At 45.2% G+C, this 11,668-nt stretch overlaps 2 protein-coding genes across 2 annotated transcripts in view; one reads left to right on the top strand and one right to left on the bottom strand.

The window, feature by feature from the left end:
* LOC126547430 (uncharacterized) overlaps positions 1–7,751 on the bottom strand; it is a 33,751-nt gene extending 26,000 nt beyond the window's left edge. The window contains exons 1-2 of the mRNA XM_050195434.3: positions 7,635–7,751; positions 2,419–2,821 (exon numbers count right to left, since the gene is read on the bottom strand). Coding sequence (XP_050051391.1) covers positions 2,419–2,811 — 393 coding nt within the window. The 5' untranslated portion in view covers positions 2,812–2,821; positions 7,635–7,751. The remainder of the gene's footprint in view (positions 1–2,418; positions 2,822–7,634) is intronic.
* Positions 7,752–8,177: 426 nt separating this feature from the next.
* ida (anaphase promoting complex subunit 5 ida) lies at positions 8,178–10,560 on the top strand. The gene has a single exon (XM_050195424.3). It carries the CDS (start codon positions 8,324–8,326, stop codon positions 10,538–10,540), a length of 2,217 nt encoding a protein of 738 aa, XP_050051381.1. The 5' UTR covers positions 8,178–8,323; the 3' UTR covers positions 10,541–10,560.
* The last annotated feature ends 1,108 nt before the right edge of the window (positions 10,561–11,668 follow it).

Here is an 11,668-nt window from a genome sequence, read left to right on the forward strand (position 1 = left end):
ATGCACACACTGGAGAGCCTTTAGGCACAAGCACTGAGGATATGCCTTGGCTTGCCACGCTGCACATCAACTAAGGGCACAATAGCAGAAGCATGGGCTTGTCCAATCTACATATACAGGTCTTGTGAACCTGTGCAAACCTATCTTCGCCTGCTGACCAGACACTCACAGCCTCCTCTGTCAATACTTCCAAGAACCAACCTTGACTGTGCTTTTTCTAAAGCAATTGCATGTCACGCAAGCATTATACCTGCAAGGTTCCAGGCCACCAACATCCAGGAGACACCTCCATGGGCATTGCCAAGACCACTAGTAAGGCTTCAGATACCCGGAATTATAAAGAAATCCCATGCTTCCTTCATTGGCTTGAAACAGCTCACCCTGTCCCATATATTTACATTATATAGTGGGACTGTACAAGTATATACAGATGGTTCGGTCACACCATCTGCCATAATGGCCGTATTTGTCATCCCACAACTTGGAATTACTCGACGATTTCAATTAGACCACAAATCGACATCTATGGCTGCAGAACTTGTGGGAATATGGGAGGCTGTCCGTTTTATGAGAACACAGACACCTCATAAATGGATGGTATTCTACGATGCCAAATCAATGCTACAGGCGCTAAAATGCTTTTTCAAGAAAGGACCATATTACCTGCTCGTGTTGGAAATCGCCAAACTTCATCACAGTGCCGAGTTAAGACGCCACGTGATCACTTTTCAATGGATGCCAAGTCATTGTGGTGTGATTGGCAATGAACTCGCTGACAGTGAGACAAGATCGGCCTTCTCTTCCCCTGATGAACTACGAATTGCCTACTCATGACCTGACACCAACTCTATGATCAAGGCACTGATGCAGGACCTTACAAAGGCATACAGAGCCCATGATGACAACATCCACAGATGCCCATATATGATCGACCCAGATGGTAAATTCTGTTTGCCCCCAAAGATTACGCGGAGCGAAACGTCATTGCTACACAGGATTCGGCTGGGCATTGCTTTCACCCGTCGCTACGCACACCACCGTCAGTCAAGCAGCCCTGATTGTGTACACTACCAGACACCTGAAACGCTGGAATATATACTGTGCGATTGCCCTGAGTATATGCTGGAACGAAGGACGTTGGAAAGTTTCCTAGCCAGCGTTGGCAGGCAACCACTGTCGGAGGAAGCCATCCTCGGCCCATGGCCTGACACTACAATTTCAATGCGTGCGACAAATGCATTGTTGAGGTTTCTGCAGGACACCAAGCTTGATGAGCGGCTCTAGCAAGGCAACGGTCTCCTATACATAAGCACTCACTACTTCTGTTATCATCATCACTCATCCCAGTACTTTCACTCCTCTTCCCTTTTCCCCAGTGCAGAGTAGCAGACTAGAGCGCACTAGCTCAGGTCGACCTCTCCGTCCTTTCTGTCAATAAATTCTATTCTATTATATATTCTTATAAAGTTTGATTACGACTACTGCTACCCTCTCATTAATGCTGTAGAATTCATCAAGGTTGCTCGCTATGTCCTTATGGATTAGGAATCCTACTGTGTTGCTTCTTACCTGGGAGACATCTATAGCCATAGACTTGGCCGTTAGTCAGCACTGTATAAGCCTCAGCAGTTTTACTAATCTCACTAAGGCCAATGATATCCCAAACAATGCCTGATAGTTCCTCGAAGAGTCATGCTAACATTGCCTCACTCGAGCTCAGGTGTTAAAGGTTGCCAGGGTCAGTTCCCATTGGCGGCCTGTCCGGGTCCAGAGATTCTTAGCACCTTCTGCTGCATTACAGGTCTGACCGCCGCCTTGGTCAGGTGCTTCGCAGCTGCTGGTGACCAAGGGCCATTGGTTGACTGAATGACTCATTTGAGAGGGAGTGGCCGAAGACTGCACCACTGCACAAGGGAGGTCGATTCCTGTTCAGGTGAGGGACTGACTTTTGTTGAAGCTTAGTCGAAATGACTGTCATACAAAACTAAATTGCAAACGTTAAGCAGGAATAACTCTATGTATGACAAGATATTGCTGATGAAGACAAAAAAGAAAGCAAGAGAGCTCTATGCATTTCTCCAGCCTGAGCTTGCGTGTGGCAGCTGCAAAGACCACAAAAGTGCAGCAAGCCATGGCCATACATCGAGACACAACCACCTCCATAGTACTAGAAACAATACTGGCTCACAGAAAAAAAATATAATTAATTATTTAGGGCACTCTGATGCTCACCAAAATCTTTTTTGAAGGTCTGGAGCGTTTTGGACCTTCATTTATAGCAAAAGCAACGACAAGTCGAAAACATTACGCCAGTGTTTCTTCGAGACGCAGCTTCTTGCCACATTTTGCAATTGCACCCCTCTAATGGAAGCCACGAAATCTTGAGCAAGCATTCACCCAAAAGCATCAAATGCATACCTTGCAGGCAAAATGATCATCCCGTATTCTGTCCCATGCCTCCTGATCCTCAAACAGTAGGATCTCCCTGCTCGATGATCGCTCTTTCATACACAGCCGCAGCAGATGGAACATCCACTGCTTGGGATCCTCCGGCCCAGAGTAAGCTTTGTTGGGAAGGCAGTGCCACATACCCTGGCACCACGACAGAGCCGTCTGCGTCCACAGGGACTTGCTTGAAGTGAACTCTTGCAGGTAGCGGCAGGTGCTTCCAAGGCTCGTCAGGTCAAACGGGTCTGACAGTTGTTGGCAGATCTTGAGCAACACGATGTCTGGCAGGTCCAGCATCGATTGCCCGGTGTCAGCAAAGCACTTGTGCTCCATTTTCTGTGCTGATGCTTTATGTTCACCCATCCTGCTGGCTCTACAAAGCACAAAAATGTTACAGTGGAAATTAGTAAGGTTATTCATGTAGTAACATTTCCAAACCTAATTAAACATTGGATAAAAATGACTTCCTAATATAAAATACCTTCCCATGTGCAAACACAGTGAAATATAAACTTTGCGAGAAGTTTGCGAATAGTATTTTTTGAGACAGGATCTAATATGAGTCAATAGTGGCAGAAACAAATTGAACCAGACCCTTTTCAAATAGTTTTTGAATAAAGACCAGTCGTCCTCACAATTAATATAAAATGACGTTTCTATCCTCTGAAGAGTGTTGCTCGCTGCAGGCAGACCTAGCCTGGCAAAATTTGCTGGCAATCTATACCCTAGTATTCACAATATTAGCAAGTTTCTGCCATAACACTGCACATCATGAAGTGCTGTTTATTAAAAGTAATAATGGAGCATTATAAGCAGTTTGTTGGCATCCCCAAAATTTTTTTGAATGCAAATGGTCATGATTTAGAAGGAAAAGACTGACTCCCCGAGTGACGTTATAGTGTGTAACTGCATAACTTCTCGCGTTTTATGCCTACTATGGACACCGGGATGGAATTTATCGCACTTCCACTACAATTTTATGTTTGACTGCACACACTAGAAGATTTAAACCATTCAAAAACTGTTTGAAGAATATCTGTATTGACAAATACCAACTATTGAATTCAAAGGACACATTTCTTTATTTACTGTTTTGTATTTTTCTATTTTTCTACTTCTAGTCATGTTTATTACCATTGATGTAACTACTCCTGGTTAGGGCTGAAGACGGCCTGCAGTATTTGTAAATAAGATAAATAAAATAGGACATTATTTGATTAATTATTTAAAATTTTGGAATGTTCACACACCCCCGATGACTTTGTACATGGATGTAAGGACATTCACAACCGGGTGTACAGTCAACTGAGGAGCTTGTAAATTTAAACAGGTGTTGTCTGCTATTAGCCTTCAGTTACCTTGTGGACCCCGACAATAGCAGGTACACAAGGGTACAGCACATTTATTTATTATTTATTTATTCAAAATACCCCCAAAGGCCCTCATTACGAGGGTATTACATGGGGGGGGGGGGGGCAATCACAAGCACTGGTCATAGTTAGTACATACTAAAAACAAGAGAGTGTAACAAAAGTAATAATACAGTGAAACATAGGTAATATACAAGATAATTAGGTCACAATTATTACAGAGAAAACATTAGTACATATTGGGAGAACATAAGGCAACTGCAATGAAAAACACCAACAAACATCGAAAACACTGTAAAAGTCCCAAAAAAGAATAATAATATGATTAGTCGACAAATCGTGAGCGAATTAAATGTTGAAACTTAGTCAAGTCTGGTTCCGTGGCAATGACTGATGGTAAGGCGTTCCATTCAGTTATTGTGCATGGTAAGAACGAATATGCATAATGGGATGACTGGCAGTTAATGCGTTTGACTTTGTATGTATGGTCACGGCGTGGAAAAATAACTGTTGGTGACTGAAAGAAATCATCGTGAAGTGATGGATGGTGATAAAGCTTATGGAAAAGTGTTAGGCGAGAAATTTTACGGCGAAGTGCTAAGTTGTCCATGTCAGCTTTATTCTTTAACGAGGTGACGCTGGTGTAACGTGAATAATCTGAAAATATAAATCGCGCAGCACAGTTCTGCAAGGCTTCGATGTTACTGATGATATAAGTTTGTTCGGGATCCCAGATGGCAGACGCGTATTCAAGTTTAATAATAATATATGGCGTTTTACGTGCCAAAACCACTTTTAATCAAGTTATTGCGTATTCAAGTTTAGGACGGATTAATGTTGTGTTTGCTAGCTTTTTGACATGCATTGGGGCTTCTTTTAAGTTATGTTTAATAAGTCCGAGAGTACGATTTGAAGAGGCAAGGGTAAGATTAATATGATTATTCCATGATAAGTTTGACTGAAGATTGATGCCAAGGTACTTGTAAGTAGTTGCGAGTTCCACAGGGTTGTTATCAAGGGAGTAGGTGGTTAGAATTCGTGGCCTATTGGTGAAAGACATGAGTTTAGTTTTGGAAATATTTAATGGCATTAACCAATTAGAACACCATGCACTTATTACGTCCAGGTCAGTTTGTAGTAGGTAGCTATCAGTATTACTTGTTACACATCGGTAAACTACACAATCGTCCGCAAATAGTATGATTTTAGATGACACGCAACTGGGTAAATCATTAATATAAATTAGAAAGAGTAAAGGACCAAGTACGCTGCCTTGTGGAACTCCAGACGTAACATCAGCATAACATGAGTTGGAATTGTTAACTGATGTAAACTGAATTCTAGATGAGAGAAAATCGTACAACAGATGTGTGTAGAATGTTATGTTCATTGAAGGAGAAAACGATCCCAGTACAGCACTGGACATTATTTAAAAGGGATGCAAAGTTTGCGAGACTGGCATAATAATAAATTGCCTTGCCTAAGCTGAGACAACAAATTTGTATACAGGCTGCCTGAAGAAGCATTCTTATCAAATGACTGGAAAATAATTGAGCATGAGTGATCAGCCACGAGCACATGCTCAGAAACTGGAGCCTCTGAACAACGACCGCGGCTCCTCCACAGCAAAATCACTTGGAGCAGTCTTCACATGTGTCAGCCTCTCCCCTGCCACTGAGATTCCCAATAAGACAAAAACGGTTTCGCCTGAGCTAGCTGGTTGATATTTTCTTTGGTGTGCAGCCTAAATTTACAGAGATCACCGCAGGTCAGCACACTCACTCACGAATACACTGCCTCGTACTCTCTCCACACTCATCTCACAGGCTTAGGATAGCACGCTAGAGAGTGAGTAAGGGTTAAGGCATGTGGGTATGTGTATGAGTTAGTGCCGGTGAGTTTGACCAGATATGGGTGTGATCAGGAGTGGGTTCCCGTTAATGTGAGCATGAACATGACTGTCAGCATTGTGAGTGAGTGCGAGTGGAAGTGACTATACTAGTGCCACTAAGCATTCGTGATTGTAAGTGAGCACTGATGAGCGTGAGTGTACAAGAGTGCGAATGAGTGCATAGCCTGCAAAAATATTGGCGAACGAGTACGAGCGAGTACCCACCTAATCTGCCGACTGGCGGGCAGGACAAATAAGAGGCAAACACAACATATGCTTCGCTAGACGCTGAAATCTTTACTTAAAGTGCAAGAAACATATATCTAATGCACATGTAGTTAGGAGGAAAAAATCTGCACCCGTAATGATTCTGCATAAATCTAACTGCCAGCCGGCACCAGAAGCAATCGAATGGTCACATCTTAAGCATCGTGTTTTTCATACATTAGTGGTGGTCTACATAATTCTAAGACTTATCGTAGCAAAAAACTGGACAGTAAGTAATAAGAATGGAGCCAGTTATGAATGGCAAATGTAGGCACATAACGCCGTAGTTACCACATAAATATATGTAGTGACACTATAGAACCTCTTTGATGTCTCAACCAAAATAGAAAGAGGCAAACAACGTTTAAAACAAAATAATGCAGAAATAAGCTGCATTCTTGCATACCACCAGAGAAAAGCCCATAGAAACTACCGCACTAACCTCCCGTAAACCTTGCACAACTAAGGTTTACTGTTACTCATTTACAGCAGTAACGCACAGTGGCAAGAAAAAGTTGGGGACCAAAGGTGCCGCGATTTTATTTTTTTCGCGGACTATGCCGTCCAGCTGAAATCAAGAGCGCACGCCTACGTGCGCGGATTTGACCAATGCGATCGCGGAGCTGCGCTTGAATATATTTAAATTTTTTTCTGACGCCGTGGTCTCCAAACTTTTACTCTCGACTGTACGTTTTTGGGGAAATAATGTACAGTATATGCTACATCATTGAATGGCGGATAAAATTTTATCAGTAGCAATTATAAAGGCACTTTAAAAATCTGGAACGTAACGGCTTAATTTGAAAATAAAGTTGTTGGTCCGTCGTTTTCTACTGCCGCTATCTGCGCACTCGACGCGCGAGTCACGTGCCACATGTTGCGGAAGTCACCTCTTTTCTGAAAGCACTGTAAACATGGTTATTTAGTACAAAATTTTATGGCTAAAAGATATCGTAATTAGTGACACTACTGAGGCTGTTAAAAAAATTCTGCAGAGTTCCGCACTTCTATACAAACAAATTAAGCAGCAGCTTGCATCGTCTGCTTCTGTCAAAATTCTGTGTTTTAGCAATTACAAACAACGATCTAGAGAAACGTGACAGACAAAACATTTAGCTTTCACGATGGCGCGTGCATTTTGGACAAATCGACATGTGATTGACGTGGTTGACAATGGTGAGGCTTAAGTCCCTATGAAAACCTTAGATATAGGCTCTTCGAATGGGCATCCAAGCGATGCAACGATGACAAAAGGAATGCGTACAATAGAGGCGCGTAGCAACGTGGAAATAAACTTTTTTTTTTGCTTTGTTCTATACCGCAGCTAAAGCTCAAACGACAATCTGCGCTGCAGCCTTGATGTCGTGACTCAACCGTTTTAAGATGTGGCGCATCGATGACTACAAACAAGTTACGTAACAACAAGCTGATTTCAAGTTGCGCTACGACGCCGGCCTTTGCACTAATTAACCGCTAAACACGTGAAGTCTCCACAACAATTTCCAAGTATTGAAGCGAAATAAACGAACGTAGTAGGTCGCCCGAAAGCAACGTTGTACAAGTGTAAGCACAAATGCTGTTGCAATTGCGCAGATTCTACCGAATGAATCAACAAACAAAAGTGACAACCGTCATAGTGGATGAAATAGACGACTTACAACTTGCGTGACGCGTGCACAGGCAAAGGAGTTCAACGCTCAATTTCAAACGTGCACCATACCTGCACTACAAACATACTTGCCGCACTACATAACAAGGCAGAAAAACAAATACTTGCCTTCTAACTGATAGCTGAATGAAGAGACTCACGAAGGACAAATGATTCAACGCTTCAACCCTTTCAAAACGAAAACGTACCTAGCGCTCTCACGCGTCGTAAGAAAACTTACTTTAGAAAGTTAAAGTCATGGCAATCACAGATCTGCAAATATAAAAAAATAATATACGAAGTTATTTTTACCTTAAAGCTTTTGAGTTGAAGAAAGAAAAGAGGTTATTGCTTTCTTTTGTTGTTACTAAGCAAGTACTGGCAAGTCCTGTTCTCTAGTGTTGTTTTTGAAAAGTTTTCTAATTAAAGTTATTTTCTACGCACATACCTTGAGGTTAAAATTTTCTCCTATCTTAAGTGGAGACAGTGAAAATATTTTGTTAGATAAGTTGGTTGTATTAACTTCATCGTTTAATACTGTTCACCCGCTTGTAACTTCCGCTTCCGCGCTCTTTCGCCCATGAAGCAAAATGGCGCCCTTTACAATTTCCTGAGATTAGCGGGTTCTTGTCGGCGATGCCAAAAAACATGACGAGTTTGTTGTCTTGAAGGCGCCTTGAAGTGACGAACGAGTGAGTCATGCCAGCCGTAATCATGGACAATGGGCTGTGGATGCCATCGGCTCTCAGCAGCCCTCCGAAGGACACTATCACCGCTCACAAACTCTCCTTGCTCGTGCTCGTGTCGGAGTACTGCCGCGTCAAGATGCGTCGGCACGTCGAGCCGCACGAGGAGCCATGGACGCACACGAGTCAGCACTGCCGGGACTTCGCCATCCTCTCTTTGAAGCTCCTGCAGAGTCCCGACATAACGTTGAGCGACTTGCTCGCCGCGCTGCGTCCCGTACTGCACCCGAAAACGCTAGAGCTTTTCACCAACGAGCTGGCCATTATCCGCGACGCCGGCGTCGCAGGGATCATGGACTACGCTCCAAATCTCGACAACTTGCTCGCCGATCCGGTCGCCGCCACGCCCGCCGTGCTTCACAAGAGCAGCGTCCTGGGACTGTTTGTGCGGCGGATGCTCCTTGCCCTGGACAAACTGAACTTCAGCGGACTCGTCAATCTGCACAAGAGCTTCTGTTCGTACTACGACGAAGGCTTGAGGCGACCAGAGATGGCGGCGTTCGAAGGAGGCGACCTCGGGGCGCGACCGGCGGCGACGCAGCGCCAGGCCGACCTGTTCCTGGCGCAGCAGGTGATGCTGATGCAGCTCAATGAAAAGGCCGCCCTGCCACCGCCGCAGCTGCAGCGACGTATCAACGAGCTTCTGGCCGGCAGCAAGGACCTCTTCGAAGCCCACTACCTCAGTTTCCTCAACTGCCTCGCCGTTCGCGAGTACAGCGGCGCCGACGACAGCTTGCGGCATTACTTCGACCGCGCCGTGCCGGCGGTGCCCGAGACCAAAGGCACAGCCGAAGACAGTGGCTCGACTCGCAACCTTCGCTATGCGTCGTTCAACCTGGCCACGCTGCACTCGAAGATGGGCCACCGCGGTGAAGCCCTGATCGCTCTGCGCGAAGCGGTCACGCTCGCGCAGGACGCCAACGACTCCGCCTTTCTGCAGCACGCGCTGTCCTTCCTCTGCCGACTTCAGGGCAGCCGCTGCGACCCGTCTCAGCTGCGCTGTCTCATCACGCGCGCCTCCGAGCTGGGCCTGCACAGCGTCGCCTCGTTCGGCATACAGGCGCTCGCGCGCGTCGAAGGCGAAGCCGGCATCGCGCCCAGCACCGTTTTCGAGTTGCTGGGCAAGAGCGACCTCCTCAACTGCCAGCACGCAATGTCCGAGCCGGCTGGCACGGCTCTCGCGGAGCGCGCGGCGCTGTGGGCCTTCTACGGATTTCAGTCCCTTTCGCAGCTGCAGTCGCAGTGGCTGCTGCACGCCTCCCGAGGAGATCCACTGAGGGCCGCGGGCGTGCAGCCCCTGGGAGAGGTGGCAGCCCTGGCTCTACGCAATCTGGCCATCGCTTTCACATGGCAGGGTCACTACCAGAACGCCAAGGACGTGCTGAACTTTGCCAAGTCACTGTTCCCGCAGTACTCGGACTCGTACAAAACGCTCAAGTTGTGTCACCTCATCACCTCCTTTAACGTGGCCCTCTATCAGGCGTACTGGCCGTTGGTGGAGAAACTTGCATCGGGCATTCGAGTCCTGGATCGCTACGAGGGCAACCTCTGCCGGGCGCGCTCCCTTCTTTGGCAGGGCCACTTCACCGCCGCTTTAGACTTGATCAACACATTATTCAAGGAATGTTGTGATGCAGGAAAAGACTTTGTTGGATGTGTACCCCACTTTAAAGGCCGATTGTACCACTTGAAGGCAGAGCTCTTCATTGAAGCTTCACAGCCCATGCTTGCCATTCCTGTTCTCTGCAAAGGCCTTATGCATGCTGAGAAGCATCACTTGGCCTACGTTCGAGCCATGCTTGTTGTACTGATGGCAGAAGTTCAGTTCCAGATTGGCCTCCCGGGACATGCAAGCACCCTTCTTGATGAAGTGGTAACAATAATCCTGTCTCATGGCAGCCTTGCAGACATTGGACAGCTGTGCCTTTTGCGTGCAAAGTGTGCATTTTCTAGCAAGGGGGTAGAGGCAGCCGGTGAAGCAGTCAAACTTGCGACAATGGCGCTAGACACTTACATAAAGGTGCAGCTCAAGAAGGGCATAAGAGACGCAGCCTACTGGCTGGCTTTGACTTGCAATGCGGTTGGGCTGGAGGAGCAGCGAAATGCAGCTGCCCAGCGATTTCGTCAGGTTGATGAAGAAATGGCAGAAAAGTTGTTGTATGTTGTATAAAAATGATTTTCTGTTTCTGACTAGTTGATATTGTTGCTTGTTACATTTTCAGGCACTGCTGCTGAACATTTTACTTCAACATACTGCATTCCTGCCTGTGTATCAGGTCCATTCTTATTTGCAAATACCCAAGTTACATGCTTACTTTAACTATTTCATTACTATCTCGTATTTCAGCTTTTTGTAATGTCTGTATAAACTAAGCCTATGCTTTTTACATGTCCAGATATTATTAGGTCAATCCACTTGCTTGAATTTTTCTTCAGTTTACTGGATGAGTCAAAGCTCAATAACAAGACAAACTTAATACAAAAGAAAACGCACTCTGTGGGCATTCTCTTGCTTGCATTGGAATATCTCGAGCTTCCATTTTATGGAACAGTGTCTGTTGCACAACCCATTCAGCTGTTTGTAAGCAACCATCTCTGCAAAGGAAACATTTGTAATGGGGGACATGGTTGTTATCCTTACTGAGAACTGTAGGAATTGCTTGACAGAAATGAAGGCAATCGTATTATGTGGGCACGTTACTTGACTTGGAAGCATTGAGTCCACCTTGTACTCTAAAGAGCAGTACATTATACATTTCTGCATGTATTACCTCCAGCAGAGCTTGCCTGCCATCTTTCCATAGCGGTTAACAGCTCATATTGCCTGTAACAAGGAATGGCTGCAATCCTTGCAACATTCTGTTATATGAGCACAGCAGATGGAAGCAAGAGATAGATTCTTCTATCTTAGTTGGGCCTAGCGGCAGCAGCCTATTTGTCCTCTGCAACTTTGACCATGTGTCACAAAGAGTTGACCTGAAAGTAAAATTGCCTTAAAGACCAACTGCAATGAAATTTCACATTGTAAATAGTATACAGTATTACTACTGAGGCAATCTTGGCAAAGTTGCAGGGCTGGTAATTTTATAAGTTTTTAGCGCCACCTAAGCAGATGACGCCTAATATGACGAAAATCTCAGACCATGGCCTTTCCAAGAAAGGAAAACGTCTCCTTCCTTCATGGCCTAGCTTCCAGATTCTGTATAACTTCTAGCAACCAATAATAGTGACTTTCATTTTTCTCTTCCTCTATCAGAAATGTGCTTTTGCAAGCTTTTCGTGACATACATTCATATTT

This window comes from Dermacentor andersoni, chromosome 3 (genome assembly GCF_023375885.2).
Source record: "Dermacentor andersoni chromosome 3, qqDerAnde1_hic_scaffold, whole genome shotgun sequence".
NCBI lineage: Eukaryota > Metazoa > Arthropoda > Arachnida > Ixodida > Ixodidae > Dermacentor > Dermacentor andersoni.